The sequence below is a fragment of the Macaca mulatta genome, chromosome 9 (assembly GCF_049350105.2).
Source record: "Macaca mulatta isolate MMU2019108-1 chromosome 9, T2T-MMU8v2.0, whole genome shotgun sequence".
Lineage (NCBI taxonomy): Eukaryota > Metazoa > Chordata > Mammalia > Primates > Cercopithecidae > Macaca > Macaca mulatta.
In genome coordinates this window covers 134104187-134128145 of record NC_133414.1, presented here as the reverse complement: position 1 = coordinate 134128145, position 23959 = coordinate 134104187, and the positions used below count along the sequence as shown (strand labels likewise).

General features: G+C 45.6%; 1 protein-coding gene across 32 annotated transcripts in view; it reads right to left on the bottom strand.

Annotated features, from left to right (window-relative positions):
- Nucleotides 1–23959, bottom strand: part of TACC2 (transforming acidic coiled-coil containing protein 2) — a 264869-nt gene that overhangs the window by 209810 nt on the left and 31100 nt on the right. For 13 of the 32 annotated variants that reach the window (XM_077947661.1, XM_077947658.1, XM_077947677.1 and 10 more), the window contains exons 2-3: nucleotides 23025–23102; nucleotides 13264–13323 (exon numbers count right to left, since the gene is read on the bottom strand). The exons of 2 other annotated variants lie outside the window; for them this stretch is intronic. In XM_077947661.1, coding sequence (XP_077803787.1) covers nucleotides 13264–13323; nucleotides 23025–23057 — 93 coding nt within the window. In that variant the 5' untranslated portion in view covers nucleotides 23058–23102. Of the gene's footprint in view, nucleotides 1–2160; nucleotides 2312–13263; nucleotides 13324–23024; nucleotides 23103–23959 lie in introns of those variants that run through there. 17 more of the 32 variants (XM_077947701.1, XM_077947667.1, XM_077947682.1 and 14 more) reach the window with 3 other exon arrangements.

Below are 23959 nucleotides of genomic sequence, written 5' to 3'. Positions count from 1 at the left end.
AGAGACGGGGTTTCACCATGTTGACCAGGCTGGTCTCAAACTCCTGACCTTGTGATCTGCCCACCTCAGCCTCCCAAAGTGCTGGAATTACAGGTGCCACCGCACCCAGCCAAGACTCTATCTATAAATTATAAACCTTTAGATGCATGATTCTCACATTTTAATATAATAACTCAAGATTAACAATACAGAGTGGGTGGCATTTTTAATCAGGGTCCTGCATTTTTGAAATTTTAACCCAATTCCTACTTGTCTGACTGCCATGCAAACCTCAGCTCCTAACACCTGAGGCCAGGCCCCCCTTTCAATCACCAGATGACCTACAGTAAAATATTCTGCAAATAATTTAACAGATAAATCTCATGCCCAGTATTCCATGAGCAACATTTCTTTAAAGTAATTCTGGAAAGAAGACGAATAATAGCCCAGACAGATGCAAACAACAGATGGCATAAGGAGACAGATCTTTGCTCCGAGTCCGGGGAAGAAAGGGACCACGGGCTGCATTTCCTCAGGCAGACGGACTATAACAAGGGCTTGGATTTGTCTTTGAAGAAGAAGAAAAAAAGCAGGCCTCTCTCCCTTTTCAGCTCCACTTCTCTTTCTTTTTTTTAAAAAAAATTATTTTATTATTATTATTTTTATTATTTTTTTTTGAGGCAGAGTCTCACTCTGTCGCTCAGGCTGGAGTGCAATGGTGCGATCCTGGCTCACTGCAACCTCTGCCTCCCGGGTTCAAGGGGATTCTCCTGCCTCAGCCTCCCAAGTAGCTGAAATTACAGGCGCCCGCCACCACGCCCAGCTACTTTTTTGCATTTTTAGTAGAGATGGGGTTTCACCATATTGGCCAAGCTGGTCTCGATCTCCTGACATCGTGATCCACCTGCTTCAGCCTCCCAAAGTGCTGGGATTACAGGCATGAGCCATGGCGCCCAGCCCACTTCTTTTTCTAATAGAAAGCTAATCTGCAAGAATGACACTAGTTCTCCCCAACAGAAACATATCTGGATGGAGTTAAAAGCGACAAACTCTGTGTGAATGGCACATTGCACTTTTCAAAGCTCTTTGACATCCATCTGATTCTTACAAAATCCCCGTGAGCTATACTGGGCAGGTAAAATCATGTTTTCCATTTTCCAGATAAGAAACAGAGAGGTTTGCCTTCTGCCCTCTGCAAGTCTCCCACCTTGAAGTCCAATGCTCCTTCCACAAGAATACTGACACCCAACATTTACATAGCACTCTTTCTGCTACAACAACAGCAACCTAATTATTATGAACACTTTCTATGTGCCAAGTACTGCTCTTTTAAGTGTTTTACATATTTAAACTCATTCAATCCTTAGAGCCCGATGTTACAGCTAAGAATACTGGGCACAGAGAGGTTAAGCCACTTGCCCAAGGTCACACAGCTTGGAAGTGGTGGAGCCAGGATTTGGACCAGGATGGTTTGGCTCCAGAGTCTGTGCTCTTGTCCCTGCCTTATGCTGCTTCGCCATACAGTGGAATTCATTGCTTTATGGTCACTGCCATTTTGCTGCCACGCTCCAAGGAACTATAGCAATTGAACATTTGAGAATAATGTGGTATAGGAGCCTAGATTTGATGCCCAGAATAGCACCTGGCACAGAAGAAGCAGTCCATAAATATTTGTTGAATGTATGAAAAATAGATTATTCTTATTTAGTCTGGTGGTCACGTCTGCAAATCGAAGGACATACCCTCAGCCCTGGGAGCTCTCTCTTTTGCCACATTTCCTAGTGTGTTTGAGTCCCCCTTCCTGTTCCCCATCTTAGAGACAGTCTTAAGCTCTACTGCTTACTGGATTCCAAAGGACCTGTGTGTCAGCAGGCATCACTGCAAAACAGCATGCATTTCTAAAGTTACTCTTTACACTTCCAAATCACAGCCTGGAAAAACAATTGGCAAGCCTTACAGGACACGTGGACTTGCCCAGTTGCTTCTTCAAATCTTTCCTTTGCTGCCATTGCTTGAGTAAACAAACAGTCTTTCGTTGGCTCTGGAACACTCCAGAGCCTGGAGTCTATTTTAAAGCAATCTTTAAACATTTACAGCAATTTTCCAGTCCTAAAAAATATACTTTGTAAGGAGCTAAAGCATTTCACCATCAAAAAAAAAAAAAAAAAAAATTCCACTTACCTCTCAAATGCTCCATCACTCTAGACCACTGCCCACTGGTCATGCCAATAGAGTTAATTAAACCATGCTTAATTAACATGGTTAGATCATGACCACAGTGTCTGCCCAAGTTGCCCCCTCTTTGAACAAGCTCCTTGGGAGCAGCCTGACTGCAGGTGAATGCTGGGAAGTAGACCAAAGGTCATCCCCATGGCATTAGGAATCAGATTTCAGAAACAACTGCCAGACTGGCCAAATATGGAGGATGAACACATGCTCTGTGCTAGAGCCAGCCGGCTGCCCATCTTCCCTGTAAAGGGAAGGCAAATTCTCACACCAATTCTGCTAGATCATCCCACATGTTTCTTCACCTCCAAGGGGGCACAAAAGATTGACGAATACAGGTTGCAGAGGACACCTCCGCCTAACCTAGCAGGCACTCTGTCAGGCCAACAAGTGAAAGGCTGCCAGGGTAGAATTTCAGCGTTCCGCAAACGGAATGTTTTCTGATGTGATACATCATGATAGAGCAGAATAACTGAATAAGCTTCGAAGTCCGAGAGAGCTGGGTTTGAGTCCTCACCCTTCCTTTAAAAGATGGAAAACAACAGAATAGAGTTTGACGGGTGTTTTGATGATTATTCCTCATGAATAGTAAGGGCTGAGTCTAGGTTCTGGGTAGACACTGATGACTAAAACAGGCATGGTGTAAAATGTTAACTTTAGGAGAAGCTGGGGAAGCATCTGTATGGGAGTTCTCCGTACAATCTTTGCAACTTTTCTGTAAATCTGAAAATATTCTAAAGTAAAAAGTTGGCCAGGCACGGTGGCTCATGCCTGTAATTGGATGAGGTCAGAAAACCCAAATCCATGTGCCCTTGGTCAGATCAGTTCCTCTCCCCAAGCCTCTCTCCAGCACTTTGGGAAGCTGAGGCGGGCAGATCACTTGAGGTCAGGAGTTCAAAACCAGCCTGGCCAACATGGCGAAACCTCGTCTCTACTAAAAGTACAAAAATTAGCCAGGCATGGTGGCGGGCACCTGTAATCCCAGCTACTCAGGAGGCTGAAACACAAGAATCACTTGAACCTGGGAGGTGAAAGTTGCAGTAAGCCAAGAATGCACACTGCACTTCAGTCTGGGCAACAGAAAGAGAAGAGAAAGAGGAGAGAGAGAAGTTTAATTATAAAAAGAGAGACATGGTTCCTACTACCCTCATGGAATTTTTCATTTAGTGAATAAATGAGTGATATTTAATAAACAATATCTGCCTTCTCTTCCTCAGAAGTATTTGGGTCACAAGTAGTGGCCATTACCCTAAAAGGACTCAGGAACCTCAAAGATATAAGAGGTGACATGTTCTGATGTCTTTAGTCTGTAGGGGGCAGACTAAAGGCTTCAAAACCATACCCAATATTGATGACCTGTACGTATTTAATATTTTAGAAACAATATGATTTAAAGAGAATTGGATGAGGTCAGAAAACCCAAATCCATGTGCCCTTGGTCAGATCAGTTCCTCTCTCCAAGCCTCTCTATCTCTCCGTCAACAAACGGGACCCCAATCTCTGCCCTTCCCTACCTCAGTGGGTGACAGGAATGCCTTGTAAACAACAACTGTACAAATAAAAGGGAGAGTCTCTTTATTCAAAGAGCTGGGCATGTCAGGATGGCCTATACCGTGCTGCGATGTTTACCTCATTATACTTACAGTGCAGACATAAACCTTACTTCTTTTGCCCCTCTAGAATCCCCGTATCCACTCATTTTCATGCTAGAGCAGCATGAAGTTTAGTTTAAGAATGAGCGGGCAGGAAGCTGTGTACAATTGTCCTGAAACCCAAGCTTTACTGCTTATTTAGCTGTAAGTCTTTGGGTTCTACACCTCCAGTACCATATCTGTAGAATGGGGGTCATAACTGCAGCGTTGTTCTGAAGGTTAAACAAAGGACAAGGCTAGACCATCATAGACATTGTACATGCTGGTTGTTATTGTATAAAGAAGAAACAGATTCAAAACTCATTCATGAAGAGCCCCAGTGGCTATCTCAGCTTAAAGCAAAAGCAGTTAATCAGAAGTTCAGGTTGGGCACAGTGGCTCAAGCCTGTAATCCCAGCACTTTGCGAGGCTGAGGCGAGTGGATCACTTGAGGTCAGGAGTTCGAGACCAGCCTGGCCAACATGGTGAAACCCCATCTCTACTAAAAATACAAAAATGAGCCGGGTGTGGTGGTAGGGACCTATAATTCCAGCTACCTGGGAGGCTGAGGCAGGACAATCGCTTGAACCCAGGAGGCAGAGGTTGCAGTGAGCTGAGACTATGCCACTGAACTCCAGCCTGGGCGACAGAGTGAGACTCTGTCTCAAAAAGAAGAAAAAAAAAGAACAGCAGTTCAGTTCCCCAGCTCCTCCCACAATTAACATTTTACACATTTATTCAGAAGATGCATCTGACCAAAACCTGGAACCTTGCCATTTACACACTGAGTAATTATGCCAGTGAAAACTAGCGCCAACCCTCCGGGCTCGGGGAACACCACAGCAGGAGCTGTGGGAGCAGACAGGTGACAGTAAAGAAACTTTCTGCTGTCAAGGCCGGGTGCTGGGGCTCACACCTGGAATCCTAGCACTTTGGGAGGCCAAGGTGGGCGGATTGCCTGAACTCAGGAGTTTGAGACTGAGCTCAGGGCAACATGGTGAAACCCTGTCTCCACTAAAATACAAAAAATTAGCCAGGGGTGGTGGCGTGCGCCTGTAATCCCAGCTACTCAGGAGGCTGAAACAGAAGAATTGCTTGAACCCAGGAGGCAGAGGTTGCAGTGAGCCAAGATCGCACCATTGCACTCTAGCCTGGGCGACAGAGCAGGACTCCATCTCATTACCAAAAAAAAAAAAAAAAAAAAAAAAGAAAGAAAGAAAGAAAGAAAGAAAGAAAGAAAGGAAACTCTGCTGTCATGAAGATTGAATTAATTCTTGCTGCTTAATTTGCTCTTTGCTCAACTTCTTTCACATTAAACACAGTTAAAGCAGCCCAGATGCCCACCTGCAGCCTGTGGAGTATCGGGAAATGCTGCCTGTCCTGCACTGGCTGATGCTGCTGTAATGCTGAGTTCCTTGAGTTCCTCAAGAGCTAAAGAAGGAACCTTCAAGTTAACCTTAGAGCACCAAGCATAGCTTTAAACAAGATGTGCACATATATATGGCACTTTCCTCTGTCAAGCAAAGTAACAATAACCACACAGGGCCTGAGCAACAGACAACCTCAGCCTTTCTTGATGACCAGACCCTGGGGACGGCTCGCATACACAGATTCTCCTGTCCTCCCAGTCCTCTGTTCCTCAGATGTCCACAGTGCTGAGGTCTCCTTCAGGAGCAAACTTCATCCGGGCCATATCTTGTACACAGAGCAGGGACCCGACCGGGGGAGACCTGCCCACGCTGGGGGAGGCGTGCCTGCTGAGCTGGCTCTAGGTCCTTCTGATGTCGCCTACTTCCTGCTCATCTGCAGCTCTGAGCTCAAACATCAGATCCCCAGGAGTGCCTTCCCTGACACCCAGGCTAGGTCTGGGGTCTGTGCACCTGTCTTCTTGCTTCATAGCATTGATCACAGTTTCTGGAGTTGAAAATTATGTTTTTTGGGACTTACTACAGAAACACCCAGACAACAGAAGTGTTAGAATGGAGTTACTGAATGATGATATGTTTTCAAGTCAGATCATTCTAATGATAGGATTGAATGTCTTTTCTTCCTCCCCACATGGTCAGAGCCATAGATGGGAATCATGACAGTCGCACGGCCAAGGGCAACTCCAGAAAGTGGTAATGCAGGGGTTAGTGTTGCCCTTCCCTTCTGAAATCCACATGTGTGGAGCTTGGAGCCTGGGTGTCCCCTGTAGGGCTCTCCAGAACTGAACAACTGTGAAGCCCACCTTCAGCATTTGGGGCTGTGGGCTGGCATGGCCCTTATTTCACCATAGAGCTTTCTACACAAGTCATGATGCATGAAACCCCCGGAAGGGCTGTCAAGTGGAGACAGCTCTCATCACAGCATCGCCACCACCTCTTTCCCAGAGAGGGACACACATAAGCCAGGACCCTGACACTCTCAGGGACAGGTGATGCTCCTCTTGGCTGTTAGACATTCCCCCCAACTTCCCGTTGGACCGTGTCCTCCCACTCCCCAAACGAGTCACCCTTTAGAGCTGTGGTTATACATATGGCTTTCTCTTCATTTCCAACCACCAGGTGGTGCAATATCTCACTTGTGCAAGTGTACTTTAGTAACGGAGGCTGCTTGGAGCCTCCTGAGAACAGCCTCCAAGAGGCCTAAGTGAGTCCATTCCCAAAGGAAGGAGCAAGAGTAACAACTAGGACTCAGCTTGCTGCAAAAGGCACCCACAAGGGGGCCGGGCTGAGGCTCCATGGCCCCAGCTCAGTAAGAGGAACCTCCGATTAGCGGATAGAACAGGTTTCAGGCTGAGTGTGGCAATTTTCCTCTGTCAATGGCTTCTCTTCCCTCAGGAACAGAGAACAGAACCCAAACCTACCACTAAAATTCAGAGTTTCAATAGCATTTGTGCTGACAAAACAAGACATCACAGGATATGAAGGTAAGACTATAGTGATGTTATTAAAACGGACTTCTTGAATAAGATAAATCAGTTTGTAATTAATGCAACAATTAATTGTTGTCAAAAAGTATCAAAAGCAAATATTGTTGAAATAAACTGCCGGCTCACTGCCTAGAGGCTCCGAGGAGACATCCTGTTGTGCCTACCTCCCTGCCTCCCTCATCTTCCTGAAGGCCCAGTCCTCCCAGGCACTTGTTGTCCCCCAACACCACATCTCAGGCCGCCACAGACCCTGCTGCCTCATCTGACCTTGTCTCCACCCCCACCTTCCAATTCCCACACCTTTTTCTGCACTCAGATCAGCAGCCTGAACCCTTATATCCCAGGATCATCACAGAACAGACCCTTAACCTTCCCACCTTTCCCACGCCAGCTGTCCTCTGAGAACCTACCAGGTTCCGACCCTATGAAGGGGAGGCTGATTTTCCTTCCACAAGCCCAGAAGATCATGGCTTCAAAATAGAATCAGGAGGTCAGGCACGGTGGCTCACACCTGTAATCCCAGTACTTTGGGAGGCCAAGGTGAGTGGATTACCTCAGGTCAGGAGTTCGAGACCAGCATGGCCAACATGGTGAAGCCCCATCTCTACTAAAAAATACAAAAATTAGCCAGGCGTGGTGGCACGTGCCTGTAATCCCAGTTACTCCAGAGGCTGAGGCAGGAGAATCACTTGAACCCAGGAGGCAGAGGTTGCAGCGAGCCAAGATTGCACCACTGCACTCCAGCCTGGCTGACATAGTGAGACTCTGTCTCAAAACAAAACAGAAAAAAAGCAAAAAACACAAAATAGAGTCAGGAACCTTGTGCACTCCCCCGTGTTCTTTCTAAGCCATTTCACATCCCGCCACCTGCAAAACTCAATGTCCCTTAATGCTATGATGCTGTAACCGAGTACCCCATTTTTCTAAGAGAAAGAAAATGGTTTTAATTATTATTTCTTCTTCTTTTCTCTCTCCTTTTCTCATGTTCCTCACTTCCTACGTAGCTCTTTAGAAATGCAATTATAACCTTATAGCCTTGACCTTCCCTTCACCAGACACTCCCTACAGGACAAGCTTATCTGACTATGTGCTCACTTAGAAGCTCCAGAGCCAGAAAGCTCTCCCACCAGGAAATTGCCTCAAGAGACAGCTGTCAATTTCCAACCTCAAGTACGCCCACGACGGAACTCTTTCCCACCTGGAGAGCATCTCAAGACAATGACCACCTTAGAACCTAGTTTTGGGCCAGCTGGACCGCCTGGTGGATAAGGCACTGAAGTGAGCCCAGTGGTCCCCCACCTGCTCACTCCCTGCCCGCCTGCTGTGCATGCAAAGTCCCCCCTTTAAAAGTCCCTGCTTTCTGCCCCAAAACCAAAGCAGTGCCCTCAAAAAGAGAAGCCTGTACTTTTTCCCCTAAGCTAAGCTTTGGAATAAAAAGTCACTTTTTCATGTCAGTCCTCACTCTTGTTTTTTGGTTTGTGTGTTTATTTGTTTTTAGAGACAGGGTCTCACTCTGTCACCCAGGCTGGAGTGCAGAGGCGCCATCTTGGCTCACTGCAACCTCTGCCCCCTCTCCCCCAAGGGCTGAAGTGATCCTCCCACCTCAGCCTCCTGAATAGCTGGGACCACAGGTGCACACCACCACACCCTGCTAATTTTTTGTATTTTTAGTAGAGACAGGGGTCTCGCCATGTTGCACAGGCTAGTCTCAAACTCCTGTAGCTCTTGTTCATTGGACTCTACAAGTGGTGAGTGACTGAAGCTTTGGTTTGGTTACAACGCTACTGAGTGCACTCCTTTTACCCTCCTAGGTATCTCCTACAAAAACAAACAAGAAACCACAAAAACCTACAAAAAGCCTCACCTGGGAGCCTGGCTGCCCAGGCTTCTTGCTCTCTATTATCCCCGGACCTCAGCCCCATCCAGAATAATGAGCCAAACACAGCTGAGGGGCTCAGCCCCTTGATTTTGGTGTACAAGAGAGTCAGGCACCGTGACTGTTGAACTGCAAAGAATAACCCAAGACCCTGAGCTTGAAGCAGAGGAGATTTACTCACACAGATGGGTATACATGAGGGACTGCAGCTCAGAGACCATCTCCCTGAACTAGCCACTGGGACTCAACAAAGCAAAAGCCAGAGAGGTTTGGAAGGAAATGTGGCTGGTTGGTTTTAACCAGTCCTTCGCTTGTCAGTTTCCAATTGGCCGGTTTGAGGAGCTCAGCCAGACTGAGTGCTGAGTCTCAAGTCTGCTGAACCCAGACGGAGCTGGGTACAAGTTCACCATCAGCTGCTCTGCTTCCTCCTTAGGGAGCCCTGACTGCTGGGGTCTCACCCCCACGGTGAGTGAGCACACAGGCTCAAATCCCAGTGAAATGCTCTTTTTTCACCATGGCTTTGTACCACAGGTAGAAGAAAGCCAGACTCCTTAACAGGGCTGCTCGGGACCTACAAAAATGAGCCACTTCCCTGGCTGCACAGCTCACCATAATTTGCCTCATCCACTTTTCTCCAGCCACTCTGGCCTTCTTTGCTGATCTTAAAGTACAGCAAACTCATTCCTCCCACACCTGTTACACTATTCCTATACTATACACACCTGTTACCTTATTCCACAATGTTCCTTTTACAAAACCTTATGTGGCTGTCTCCTTCTCAGTACACCAGGTGTCTACAGAGAGCTGTCCCCTGCACTGCATCAAAAATAGCCCAACCACAACGACATACTACTTCACACCCACGAACATGACTATAATTTAAAAACAACAACAACACAAAGTAACAAGTGTTGAAGACGATGTAGAGAAACCGGAACATTCGTACATTGCTAGTGGAAACGTAAAATGGTGCAACTGCTGTAGAAAAGTTTAGTGGTTCCTCAAAAACTTAAACATGGAATTATCGTCTGATCTAGCAATTCCACTTCTAGGTATATACCCGAAAGAATAGAAAGCAGAGCCTCAGATACGTACATGGACACCCATATTCATCACAGCATTATTCACAACAGTCAAAAGGTGGAAGCAATCCAAGCGTCCATCTACTAAAAATACAAAAATTAGCTGGGTGTGGTGGTGCACGCCTGTAATCCCAGCTACTCGGGAGGCTGAGGCATGAGAATCACTTGAACTTGGGAGGTGGAGGTTGCAGTGAGCTGAGATCTCAGCCACTGCACTCCAGCCTGGGCGACAAAGTGAGACTCTGTCTCCAAAAAAAAAAAATGGATTTGCAAAATGTGTTCTATACATACAATGGAATATCATTCGGCCTTATAGAGAAAGGAAATTGTGACATGCAGCAACATGGGTGAACCTTGAGGACATTATGCTTAGTGAAATAAACCAGTCGCAAAAGTGAAATAATAATCACATACAAATACTATATGATTCCACTTACATGAGGTACCTACGGTAGTTTAATTCACAGAGACAAAGTAGCCAGCTGCAGTAACGCATGCCTATAATTCTAGCTACTAGGGAGGCTGAGGAGGGAGGACTGATTGAGCCCAGGAATTGGAGGTTGCAGTGAACTATGATTGCACTACTGCACTCCATCCTCGGCGAAAGAATAAGACCCGGTCAGAAGGAAGGAAGGAGGGAAGGAGGAAAGGAAGGAAAGGAGGAAAGAAAGGTTCTCAAGGGTTGGGGAGAGGGAGAATGTGGGCACAGAGTTTCAGTTTGGGAAGATGAAAAAGTTCTGGAGATGGATGGTGGTGATGGTTGCACTGCAATGTACTTAATTCCACTGAATTGTCCACTTAAAAATGGTTACAATGGTAAATCTTATGTTATATATATTTTACTGCAATAATAATAAATAAATAGCCCCCTGACCGTGGTTACCATTGGAAATTTTATGATGCGTTTTTTGCCTATTAGTGCCTCATAAGGAAGCTTCATTCGAGCAGATCACAGCCGAATTGTTCACTGCTGATTCTCAAGTGCTAGAGCAATGCCTGGTAAACAATATGTATGCAGTAAAGTCTCAAATGTATTCACTGATGTCTGTTTATTCACTTGCTTATCTGACTCCTCGATTGGCTGTAAGTTCCAGAGAGTAGGGCCCTTGTTTGGCTTGCTTCTCTAGAGATCACAGCACCTGAATAAGTACCAGCTGCCCAGCAGGAAGGGGCTTCCCAAATGTCCACCAAGCCAATGAAAAACCATATCCACATCACATCACGACGTAGGAGCTTGTGACTGAGCTCTTGAGCTCTGCTGCAAAGCGCTATGGAAGACCTCTGTGAGATGGAGCTGGACAAAATGCTCTTCCCCTAACAGGGACACCCGTGGGAGCCTGGACTAGGATCCCCCAAGATGGCTTCTGGTCTCCAACCTGCCACTGATTTATGGCAGTGAGTAAGTGCCTTGTCCTTTGGATCCACCATGCACAAAACTGAAAAATAATGGAGGTGGACCAGATTAGTGTTTCTTTCCAACTCTGATTCCAAAGCGTTTTTTTTTTTTTTTTTTTTTTTTTTTTTGAGACGGAGTCTCGCTCTGTTGCCCAGGCTGGAGTGCAGTGGCGTGATCTCGGCTCACTGCAACCTCTGCCTCCCAGGTTCAAGCAATTCTCCTGCCTCAGCCTCCTGTGTAGCTGGGATTACAGGCATACGCCACCACGCCCGGCTAATTTTTATATGTTTAGTAAAGACGGGGTTTCACCATGTTGGTCAGGCTGGTCTCAAACTCCTGACCCCGTGATCCGCCCACCTCGGCCTCCCAAAGTGCTGGGATTATAGGCATGAGCCACTGTGCCCGGCCCCAAAACATTTTCTTCTAAGAGCTATCTTGCATTATAAGGCCATATAGGGTAAGTTGCGCTGGTGGAAGGGTGGGGGGCAGGAAGCTGGATTCTCCCCTCTCCACTTCCTCTTTGTCCTCGGCCGGTCCAGGAAGCATTGCTGTTGGCTCCAGGATTTCCCAGAACCCAGTTTGAAAACCACTGGCCCAGGCCGGGCGCGGTGGCTCAAGCCTGTAATCCCAGCACTTTGGGAGGCCGAGACGGACGGATCACGAGGTCAGGAGATCGAGACCATCCTGACTAACACGGTGAAACCCCGTCTCTACTAAAAAATACAAAAAACTAGCCGGGCGCGGTAGCGGGCGCCTGTAGTCCCAACTACTCGGGAGGCTGAGGCAGGAGAATGGCGTGAACCCGGGAAGCGGAGCTTGCAGTGAGCTGAGATCCGGCCACTGCACTCCAGCCTGGGCGGCAGAGCGAGACTCCATCTCAAAAAAAAAAAAAAAGAAAGAAAACCACTGGCCCAGCAGCCTGAGTGACCCAGAGTTCCAATTCTCACTCCTCCACTCACCCAAATGACCTGGGATGATTAACCTTCCGAGGCTCCTTCTCATGGGATAATGAGGAGAAGCAGATGAACTCACACGTATGAAAAGGTTTCACAATGCTTTATGCAAATGGTTATTTCACAACCTGAAACATCACTGCTTGCTGGGATCTGCAGAGAAACAAATGGATCGGGTGCACCCACCTAACAGCCATCCTCCCAGGGAGAGCAGCTTTTTTTTTTTTTTTTCTCTTTCTTTTGAGAGAGTCTCACTCTGTCACCAAGACTGGAGTGCAGTGGCGTGATCTCGGCTGACTACAATCTCTGCTTCCCGGATTCAAGCACTTCTCCTGCCTCAGCCTCCTGAGTAGCTGGGATTACAGGTGTGTGCCACCACGCCTGGGTAATTTTTGTATTTTCACCATGTTGGTCAGACTGGTCTTGAACTCCTGACCTCAAGTGATCTGCCCGCCTTGCCCTCCCAAAGTGCTGGGATTACAGGCATGAGCCACCGCACCCAACCCGCTCTTTTTTAAAGGACCACTTCACCTGGATGATTGCCACGCCTGCCTTCAGAGCAGGCCAGTGAGGAGCCAGGGGTTTTACAGCCTCACCCTGACCACACCCATAAACACACACTAATCTCAAGGTCCTCTCCAGGAAAAAGCACTGTGAGAGGACGCAAAGTTCCTTATTTACCGTCTTCCCCAATGGATGGCAAACACTTTGGGCAGAGCTACAGCAGCGGAACTCAGCTAGCACATTGTTGCATGATACTGACAGCTGATTCAGAATTTAATCTTCTTTTACAACGAATTGGTTTTGCTCACAGGCGGCAAAGGTGGGGTCCCCACCCCATCCCCAGTTTCCCTTGCGGACAAATCATATCAAAGTAGAAGAGTTCGGAGGGGTTAGTATTGGCTCCCAGCATCTGCGTTCCTTTCTGCTGGCAACATAAGCCTTATTCAGCACCGTGGAACGTATCAACCAAGCCAGTTCTTGGACAGGCACACTAAAATACTATCCTAAAAAATCTAAACATAAACTGTCGGTTTCGACTGTGTTTTACAACTTATTTGGGGTGGATGGAAGAAGCAATGGAAGAGGGAGGAGGAGAAAACCTAAATATATAAATGCACATGCCACACCAAATGTTTGCAACCATCTAGACGTTAGGAAGGGGCTTGAGAGGGAAGCCATGCAGAACAGCACATTCCCCAGTACCTGTGGGGGCTCAGGGTTTGGAGGCCACAGGATGACGTTATGCAAGCCGGCGTCCTCCTGCTGAAATGCAAAGGGATCTCACCGTTAGGACAGGTCACAGGGAACAGGACCAGATGGACAATCTTTGCTGTTTTCGTGGGGTTTTGTTGTTGTTGTTGTTTTGTTGGTTTTTTGAGACACAATCTTGCTGTGTTGCCCAGGCTGGAGTGCAGTGGTGTAATCTCAGCTCACTGCAAACTGTGCCTGCCAGGTTCAAGCGATTCTCCTATCTCAGCCTCCCGAGTTGCTGGGATTACAGGTGCATGCCACCATGCCCGGCTAATTTTTGTATTTTTAGTAGAGATGGGGTTTCACCATGTTGACCAGGAAGATTTCAAACTCCTGACCTCAGGTGATCACTCACCTCGGTCTCCCAGAGTGCTGGGATTACAGGCGTGAGCCACCGCGCCTGGCCATTCTGCTGGCAACATAAGCCTTATTCAGCATCGCAGAACATATCCCAGGCCAAACCCAGGAGGCATGCTCCCACGCTGCCCATGGCGTCCCAGAAATGAGACAACAGAGAGAGAGGAGGAACCAGGAGCCTGAGGGTGTATGAAGTACACAGGGCCAGGACTGGGCAGGCCTGTCCCTCACCCTTTGCTCTGGTGACACAGCTGCTCCTCAGTGCCTGGTCCTTAATCTGTGAACAGGAGGTTTCTTCAGACTTGCATCTTTCCTTCCAAACATTCCCTAGCAAGCAGGATTCAGGGACCTCCAAGTGCACTCATAGTCAGAGTCTCCTGAGGGGCTAGGGGCCTGGGTGCAATGAGGAGTGTGCCCGCTGGGGCAGAGATAGCAGTTTGGAGGTGTTCACAGTGATCCAGGTGTGACAGGGTAGGGTTGTGACAGCAGGGATGGGGAGGAGAAAAACTGTTAGAAAAGATCATTTCACGGATATGTGCTGCCTTTATGTCCTTTGAGAAACTGCTCCAAGGGATATTGAAGCGGCTGGTATAGAGCTGGGCCCACCTTGGCCCTATTGGGGCGAGTGTATGACTCACGTGGCTATCAGAGTGCCCCATATTCTGGGCACAGTGATTGACTTCAGAGAGGGCACATGACACAATCAGGGTCACTCAGATTCCTTATGGGAACTGATCAGGAGGCTGAGGCCGGGCGCGGTGGCTCATGCCTGTAATCCCAGCACTTTGGGAGGCCAAGGCAGGCGGATCACCTGAGGTCAGGAGTTCAAGGCCAGCCTGGCCAACATAGTGAACGCCCATCTCTGCTAAAGAAAAATAATAATAATACAAAAATTATCTGGGCATGGCGGCATGCATCTGTAATCCCAGCTACTCGGGAGGTTGAGGCAGGAGAATCGCCTGAACCCGGGAGGTGGAGGTTGCAGTGAGCCAAGATCACACCACTGCACTCCAGCCTAGGTGACAGAGTGAGACTCTGTCTCAATAAAAAAGAGAAGGCTGGACCATTGGCTGGAAGAAGCATGGAAGGCTGGACCTGCCAAGGGCATCTTTTCCACCAGGCTGGGGGCACCTCCCTGGACACTAGGGAATCACAAAGGAAAGTAGAGCACGACCCAGTGAGAGGGATCCCCAGAGCCATGTTTTGAATCTCTGGACTCAGCCACTATTGCAGCCAGAACCTCTCTGTGGGCTTCTCAATTCTATAAGCCAAGAATCCCTTTTTCTGCTTATGGTCACTGAAGATAGTCTTTTATCTCTTACAACTTTAAAAAAAGTTCTAATTAGCCAGAAATTTGGAAGGCTAAATGGCCAGGCCATTCATCAATTAATTAATTAAACATAGGGTGACTTATCAGATGTGGGGGTGGAAGTAGATGGAGTCAGGGATGACCCCCAGATTTCTGTCTTGGATGGCCGGGTGGATCATGGTACCCAAGAGGGGGATCACAGGACGATGAGCATTACGGGGGCAGAAGCTGAGTTTGGGTTGGAGGGACTTGGGATGGCTGTGGGTCACCAGGTACAGATAGGTCTGGAGCCCCAGTTCCCTGAGAGAGCCCTGAGTCTCGTAGCCAGACATACCCACGCTTCATTCCTACTTGTTTCTCTACCAAAGGCAGACCCTCATCTGGTCCTGGAATCCTAAAGGCCACCCCACTTCTCCAACCTCAGCCAGACATGACCCAAACCTCCGCCAAACAGGGTCATGTCGGGCTGAGGCTGGAGAAGTGAAAACTTGCAGAGCTAGGAAAACATCTGCTCACTCAAGCAGAATGAAGACTGAGGAGGGGAGATGGAGTCAGGAGCTGGTAGGAGGTGAGAAATGAGGGACAGGTGGAGTGGGATGCGGGTATTGAACCCCCACACCAGCACTTTTACCTTTCTAATTAGTAAAGATCTGAAGCATTAAAACATCCATCACCTGCAAGGATGCAGTGACACAGGCTCTCATGTCCTGGTGGGAGAAGTTGACATCACTGTTTTGGAAGGCATTTTGACAATGTATACAGCAAGAGCCTTTTGAAAGTACTATTCCTTCGTTTGACACTGCAATTCCGTTTCTAATGAGTTTATCCTAAGTAAACAGTGTACATTCAATTCTGGACAGTGAGGTTTCATGAAAGTAATGAGGAGAAAAATGTAACCCATTTTCAATGTTGCCTATATTCAGGTAGAAATTCATTGCAGGTTAAAGAAGTTTACCCACCTCCCCTAGGCGTTCTGTTAAAGCAGTTTAAGTCAAATATTCCTGTATTCTAGGGTTTCTTAACCTCAGCACTCTTGACATTTTGTGCTGGATAATTCTTTATTGTGGGGGAATGTTCTGTGCATTGTAGAATACTCTGCAGCAACACTGACCTCTACCTACCAGATGCCAGTAGCACTCTATCTCTGAGTTGTGACAACAAAAACTGTCGTGAGATATTGCTAAATGTCCCCCGAAGCACAAAATCACACACCTCCCGCCCCCCCCATCCCACCCCCTGCCCACTGCTCTATCTTGTTTGTAGCCAGTAGTGGGGCCTGCAGGGGGCTTGGGGTTCAAAAGAATCCATAAGACCCCAAAGAAGGGGTTGAACCTGCACTGCTTGGTTTGTTAATGAGCAGGACTAAAGGCCAAAATATGTCTAGTGGCCCATACTCTGCACATTGAGGGCACTCACCCGATAACTGTGCCCTTCTCAACTCTAAAACACAAGACAGAACATTCCTTTAAGTGGAAATTACTGGGAGACGTGCCCGGAGCCAACCCCAGCCAGCAGGCACATTTGTTTGGCCCACAGAGTGCTTAAAAATAATTGAAATTAGTTGCCAACATTTTCTTAAAATGTAAGATTTCTTTACACAATCTCTTCTAGAAAACAGAACAGGAGCAAGCACTTCCCAACTCATTTTGTGAGGCTAGTATTATCCTGATACAAAAACCAGACATAAAAGAAAACTACAGAGCAATATTTCTTATGAATTTAGATACAAAAGTCTTCAACAAAGTGTTAGCAAATTGAATCCAACAATGTGTAAAAATAATTATGCAAGACTGGTTCAACATTTGAAAATCAATCAGTGTAATCCAATATATCAACAGGCCAAAGAAGAAAGATCATACAATTACATCGACTGATGCAGAGAAAGCATCTGACAAAACCCAACTCTCATTCATCATAAAAAACCACAGCAAACTAGGAATAGAGAACTTTCTCAATTTGATTACAAGCATTATGTTTAACAATAAAACTACAGCTAATATCTTACTTAACAGCGAAAGACCGAATGCTTTCCTCCTCAGACTGGGAACCAGGGAAAAATGTCCCCTCTCACTGCTCTTGTTTAACACAGAACTGAAAGTCCTAGCCACTGCAATAAAGAAGACAGGAGAAGAGGAGAGGAGAGGAGAGGAGAGGAGAGGAGAGGAGAGGAGAGGAGAGAAGAGAAGGAGGGAAGGAGGGAGGGATGGAAGGAAGGAAGGAAGGAAGGAAGGAAGGAAGGAAGGAAGGAAGGAAGGAAGGAAGGAAGGAAGGAAGGTTGTACAGAATGGGAAAAACTAAATAAACAAAACTGCCCTTATTTGCAAATAAAGTGATTATGTACATAGAAAATCCCAAGAAATCTACAAAAACAAACAAACTTCTTGGAACTAATAAGTTAATTCAGCAAGGTCACAGGATACAAAATCAGCATGCAAAAATCATTCATTAGTAATGAACACGTGAATAGCAAAATTAAAAACAGGATACCATTTACAGTCACTCCAAAGAAAATCTAATACTTAGGTATAAACTTCACAAAATATATGCAGGATCTATATGTTGAAGATTACAGAAATGATAATGAAAAAGAAAATAGGCCCAGCGTGGCGGCTCACACCTGTAATCCCAGCACTTTGGGAGGCTAAGGTGGGCGGATCACAAGGTCAGGAGATCAAGACCATCCTGGCCAACATAGTGAAACCCTGTCTCTACTAAAAATACAAAAATTAGCCGGGCGTGGTGGTGGCCACCTGTACTCCCAGCTATTTGGAAGACTAAGGGAGGAGAATCGCTTAAACCCAGGAGGTGGAGGTTGCAGTGAGCCGAGATCGTGCCACTGCACTCCAGCCTGGGTGACAGAATGAGACTCCATCTCAAAAAAACAAAAAAAAGAAAAAAGGAAAGAAAGATGACCTAAATAAATGGAGAGACACACCATGTGTTCATAGATTGGAAGACTCAATATAGTAAAGAAGTCAATTCTCCTCAAATTAATCTATAATTGGACTGTAATTCCTATCAAAATCCCAGAAAGTATTTTGTAGATACGGACAGATTTATTCTAATATTAATATGGAAAGTCAGAGGTGCAAGAATAGCAAAAACAATTTTGGAAAAGAATAAAATGAGATTTCAAGCCTTATTATATAGCCACAGTAATCAAGACAATCAATGGACAAGAATAGCAAACCCAGAAACAGAGCCACACAAATATGCCTAACTGATTTTTGACAATGGAGTAGGAATGGTTTAATGGAGGAAAAATACTCTTTTACAAATGTTGTTAGAAAGATGGACATTCTGGCCGGGCACGGTGGCTCACGACTATAATCCCAACACTTTGGGAGGCCGAGGCGGGTGGATCACAAGGTCAGGAGATCGAGACCATCCTGACTAACACGGTGAAACCACATCTCTACTAAAAATACAAAAAATTAGCCGGGCGTGGTGGCGGGTGCCTGTAGTCCCAGCTACTCGGGAGGCTGAGGCAGGAGAACGTTGTGAACCCAGGAGGCAGAGCTTGCAGTGAGCCGAGATTGCGCTACTGCACTCCAGCCTGGACAACAGAGCAAGACTCCCTCTCAAAAAAAAAAAAAAAGAAAGAAAGATGGACATTCATAGGTTAAACAAAAAAGAACCTCAACCTCAAGAGAATGAGAAGACAAACCACAGGAAGGGAGAAATTTTTTGCAAAAGACACACTTTATCCAAAATATACAAAAAACTTGTAAAACTCAACAATAAGAAAACAAACAACCTAACTTTAAAATGGGGCAAAGACCTGAACAGACACCATACCAAAGGAGATATACAGATGACAAATAAGCATATGAAAAGACGTTCCACATCCTATGAAAAATGCGAATTAAAGCAACAAGATACCACTGTATACCTATTAGAATGACCCAAAATCTGGAATACCGACATCAAAGGCTGGGGAGGATATGGAACAGGAACTCTTATTCACAGCTGGTAGGGATGCAAAATGGTACAGCCACTCTGAAAGACTGTTTGGTGGTTTCCTACGAAACTAAACATACTCCTATATGATTCAGTAATCTCGCTCCTTGGTATCTACCCAAAGGAGCTGAAAACACGTCTGCACAAAAACTGGCACACAGACGTTTATAGTAGTTTTATTTATAATTGCCAAAACTTGGAAACAACCAAGATGTTATTCAGTAGATCAATAAACTGGTACATTCAGGCAATGGAAAATTATTCAGTACTAAAAAGCAATGACCAAGTAGTGAAAAAACATGCAAGAACCTTAAATGGACATTACTGAGTGAAAGAAGCCAATGTTAAAAGGCTACATACTGTAGGATCCAACCATATGACATTCTGGAAAAGGCAAAACTCTGTAGACAGTAAAAAGATTAGTGGTTGCCAGGGATTGAGGGGTGTGGGAAGGATGAGTAGGTGGAGCCCAGAGGATTTCTAGGGCAGTGAAACTACCCTGCATGATACTATTCCTTTGTTCAAACCCAGAAAATGCGCAATACCTAAATTGTGTACCTCACACAAAAATTAACTCAAAATAAATCATGCACTCAACTATAAAACGTAAAACTTCAAAACTTTTAGCAAAAACAAAAAAGCAGAAAATCTTCAGAATGTTGGTGTACGCAGAGTTCTTAGATTTGATACCAAAAGCAGCACCCCTAAGAGCAAAAACTGATGAACTGTACCTTATCAAAATTATACTCTTTTGGTCTGTAAAAGATGCTCTCAAGAGGACAAAAAGACACGTTACAGAATGGAAGAAAATATCTGCAAATCATGAGCTGACAAAGGATTAGGATCTAGACTATATAAAGAACTCTGAAAACTCTTTAAAAAATAATAAAAATACTAGGCCAGGTGCAGTGGCTTATGCCTGTAATCCCAGTACTTTGGGAGGCTGAGGTGGGTGGATCACGAGGTCAGGAGTCCAAGACCAGCCTGCCCAACATAGTGAAACCCCGTCTCTACTAAAAACACAAAAAATTAGCCGGGCATGGTGGCACACACCTGTAATCCCAGCAACTCGGGAGGCTGAGGCAGGAGAACTGCTTGAACCCAGGAGACAGAGGTTGCAGTGAGCCGAGATCATGTCATTGCACTCCAGCCCAGCCGACAGTGCGAGACTCTGTCTCAAAAAACATATATATTAATAATAATAATCTAGCTATAAAATGGGCAAAAGACATAAACCGATTTTTCACCAAAGAGAATATGTAGATGGTAGATAAGCACATGAAAGGTGTTCAACAACTTTATCCATAATCAAAATGTAAATTAAAACCATGTGGAAATATCACAACACCTCTATCAGAATAGCAACACCAAAAAGTGACACCACAAAATGACAGCCAGGGTCCAAAGACCGGATCCCTCATACGTTGCTGGTGGGAATGAAAAATGACTTAGCAACTCTAGAAAAGTTTGTCAGCTCCATATCAAACTAAACATGCAGCTCTCATACAACCTGGCAACTGCACACTTGGGTGTTTATCTTAGGGACATGAAAACGTGTGTTCTCAAAAAACACTTGTACACACATGTTCATGGCAGCTTTGTCTGTAAAAGACAAAAACTGGAAACAACCTAAATGAGCTTTAATGGATGAATGGTTCAACAAAATGTACAGTACATCTATTCCTGGAATACTATTCAGCAATAAAGAGGAATGAACTGCTGATACGCACGGTACTTGGATAAATCTCAAGAGATTTATGCTGAGAGAGAAAAAAAAAAAAAGCCAATCCTTAAAGGTCACTTACTGTGTGACTCCATTTATATAACGTTCTTGAAATGACAAAATTACAGAAATAGGGAACAACAGGGAATAGGAATAGCAGTTGCCAGGGGTTAGGGATGAGAGGAGAGAGAGGTGGGCCTGGCTATAGAAGGGCAACAAGAGTAATCCCCCGGTGATGGGCATGCTCTGTTATCTTGCCTGTATCAATGTCAGTATCCAGGTTATGATATTGCATTATAGTTTGGCAAGATGTTACCCTTGGGGAAAACTAAGTAATGGTACATGGGACCTCTCTTTATTCTTTCTTTCTTTTTGAGACAGGGTCTTGCTCTGTTGCCCAGGCTGGAGTGTAGCAGTGCAAACATGGCTCACTGCAGCCTTGACCCCCCAGGCTTAAGCAATCCTCCCACCTCAGCATCCTGAGTAGTGAGGGCTGCAGGTGTGCACCACCACACCCAGCTAATTTTTTTTTCCTTGGTAGATACGGAGTCTCCCTATGTTGCCCAGGCTAATCTCTAACTCCAGGGCTCAAGCTATCCTCCTGCCTCAGCCTCCCAAAGTTCAGGAATTAGAGATGTGAGCCGCCACACTTGGGCTCTCTGTATTGTTTCTTTGAACTGCATATGAATCTACTAATATCTCAAAATAATAAGTTTAATTTAACAACGTAATATTTCATAGAAAAATATGGGTTTCTGAGTTCTTTTGAACTCAGAACATTGGGCCCACCTTCCCACAGGGCAATCAACCACTGGAGCTGATGGTGGCTACCCTCTTTAGACAGTAGGACGAGAACTCCCTGTTTGCCAGAGCACTTGCCTTTCCCTGTTGTCTCAGACCCAGTCTTTTAACACAATTATTGTTTCTGGCCTGCCCCTAAAGACACTGGAGTTTGACAACTTTTCTTTTGACCCTTTGTTTTCTTGCTTGAGAAAAGAAAATTGTAGAGGCCAGGCACAGTGGCTCATGCCTGTAATCCCAGCAATTTGGGAGGCCGAGGAGGGTGGACCACCTGAAGTCAGGAGTTCGAGACCAGCCTGGCCAACATGGTGAAACCCCGTCTCTACTAAAAATACAAAAATCAGCTGGGCATGTTGGTAGGCCCCTGTAATCCCAGCTACTCAGGAGGCTGAGGCAGGAGAATCGTTTGAACCCGGCGGGAGATGGAGATTGTGCCACTTCACTCCAGCCTCGGTGACACAGAGAGACTCTGTCCAAAAAAAAAAAAAAAAAAGAAAAAGTGTAGGGAAGAAAAAGGCAGAGGGAAAATGAATTACAGTAGGAGAGTTTTTAGATCCAATTTTCTCATTCAAGGAACTCAATGTCATTAATCCAAACTTTCCAGTTTGTGTGAGATAAATGGGAAAGTGTCTTCCTGATTTTGTTCACCAAGGCATTAAGTTAAAACTTTCAAACTTAAAATAGATAATGAAAAATTTGAATAGGTTGTAATATTTCAGCCGATGCACAATTAAGCAGTTAAAGTCCATTCTTCAATTGTGAAAATCTTGTTTAACATGAGAATGACCACTTACGTTTAATCTGCCCAACACTGATAGATTTCAAAATCATTTTTTAATGGCCATAGCTTTATTTGGGGGAGCAGCATGGAAAAGTTTTATTTTAACTTCTGCTAAATCCATGTAAGTTGATGGACACAACCTAGGAAAAATGTGCCAACCTCTCTTAGGTCAGTTTTAGAAGACAGAATAAAAAGTAAAGCCAGGCCTGGTGGCTCATGCCTGTAATGGTGGCTCATATTTGTAATCTCAGCGCTTTGGGAAGCCAAAGAAGGAGAATTGCTTGAGTCCAGGAGTACAAAACCAGTCTGGGCAACATAGCCAGACCCCATCTCTACAAAACCCAAACATTAAAAAATTAGCCAGGTGTGGTGGTACATGCCTGTAGTCCAAGCTACTTGGAAGGCTTTGTGGCAGGAGGATCTCTATGGAAGGCTGTGTGGCAGGAGGATCACTTGAATCCAGGTGTTTGAGGCTGCAGTGAGCTATGATCATGCTACTGCATTCCAGCCTGGGTGACAGAGCAAGACCACGTCTTTAAAAATAATAATAAATAATAAGTAGAATTAGCGTTTCTGGCTTTAACTAGAGCTAGCCTTAATTGTAAGAGAATTCCAATGAAATGAAAAATGGCTGCATAGATCCATAAATGCTTGCACGCATCTACGCAGAAGCTGTCTTGGCTTGCTCCTTCCTGGGTGAAGATGAGACGCTGTAAGAAGAACCTAGTCAAGGTCAGCCAAGAGCACCACGTATCTCGAGAGAGAAGCTTCCTGACACCCACCTGGTTGTCCAAGGTGCTGTTCTCATTGCCCATGGTGATTCAGGGTACCCAGCGTCCCCAGAATTTTGTCAGAGGTGACTGGAAGAAACAAAAGGGTATAAACATCTGTGAAATGAAAAAAGATCTGAGGTTTTTTCTGTCTGCTCATCTCCCCAAACTCAAAAGCCAGATGATGGGAAATGTTTATCTCTACAGTCACATCATGGAAAATTACTTTTGAAGGGTTTTCTTTCGCGATCTGCCACCCAGGTTTCTTTCCCAATACGGGCTGATGTTTTCATTCCCCACCCCGGGGCTGGCAGACACTTCTGAAAAACGGGTTTGTTACTGAGACTCTGAGCTAGTGCCAGTGTACACATATACGTATATATACAAACGGAGTGACAAAAGGGGTCCGTTTGCCAAAGAGCCTGAGGAATGCTGCTTGTCAGATTATTTTCTGTTTCTAATTGTGTTCAGTTTGGAAATTCAGAGTGTGGCTGGTTTCCCACTGTTGGTGACGGCAGAGCTCAGTGTCAGACATCAGGAGGCGTGAAATCCACTGCTCTCCAACAACATATGGTTTTTATTTTTTTTACTCTAAACACTTGTTTCATCAAATCAGTTTCACTTCTGCACACACTTTTTATCAAGGCAGAATGGCTTTCTTGCTAAGGAAAATGGGTGATTGGGACCAGACGAGATCATGTAAGGCAGCATACTGCCAAGTCAACTAGAATCATTTCATGGGCTCACTTAGTGACATGGTTTATTAATGATCTTTTTTTTTCTTTCTCTTTTTCTTTTTCTTTTTTTGAGATGGAGTCTCACTCTGTCGCCCAGGTTGGAGTGCAGTGGCGCGATCTCGACTCACTGCAACCTCCGCCTTCTGGGTTCAAGCGATTTTCCTGCCTCAGCCTCCAGAGGATTACAGATGGATTACAGATGCCCGCCAC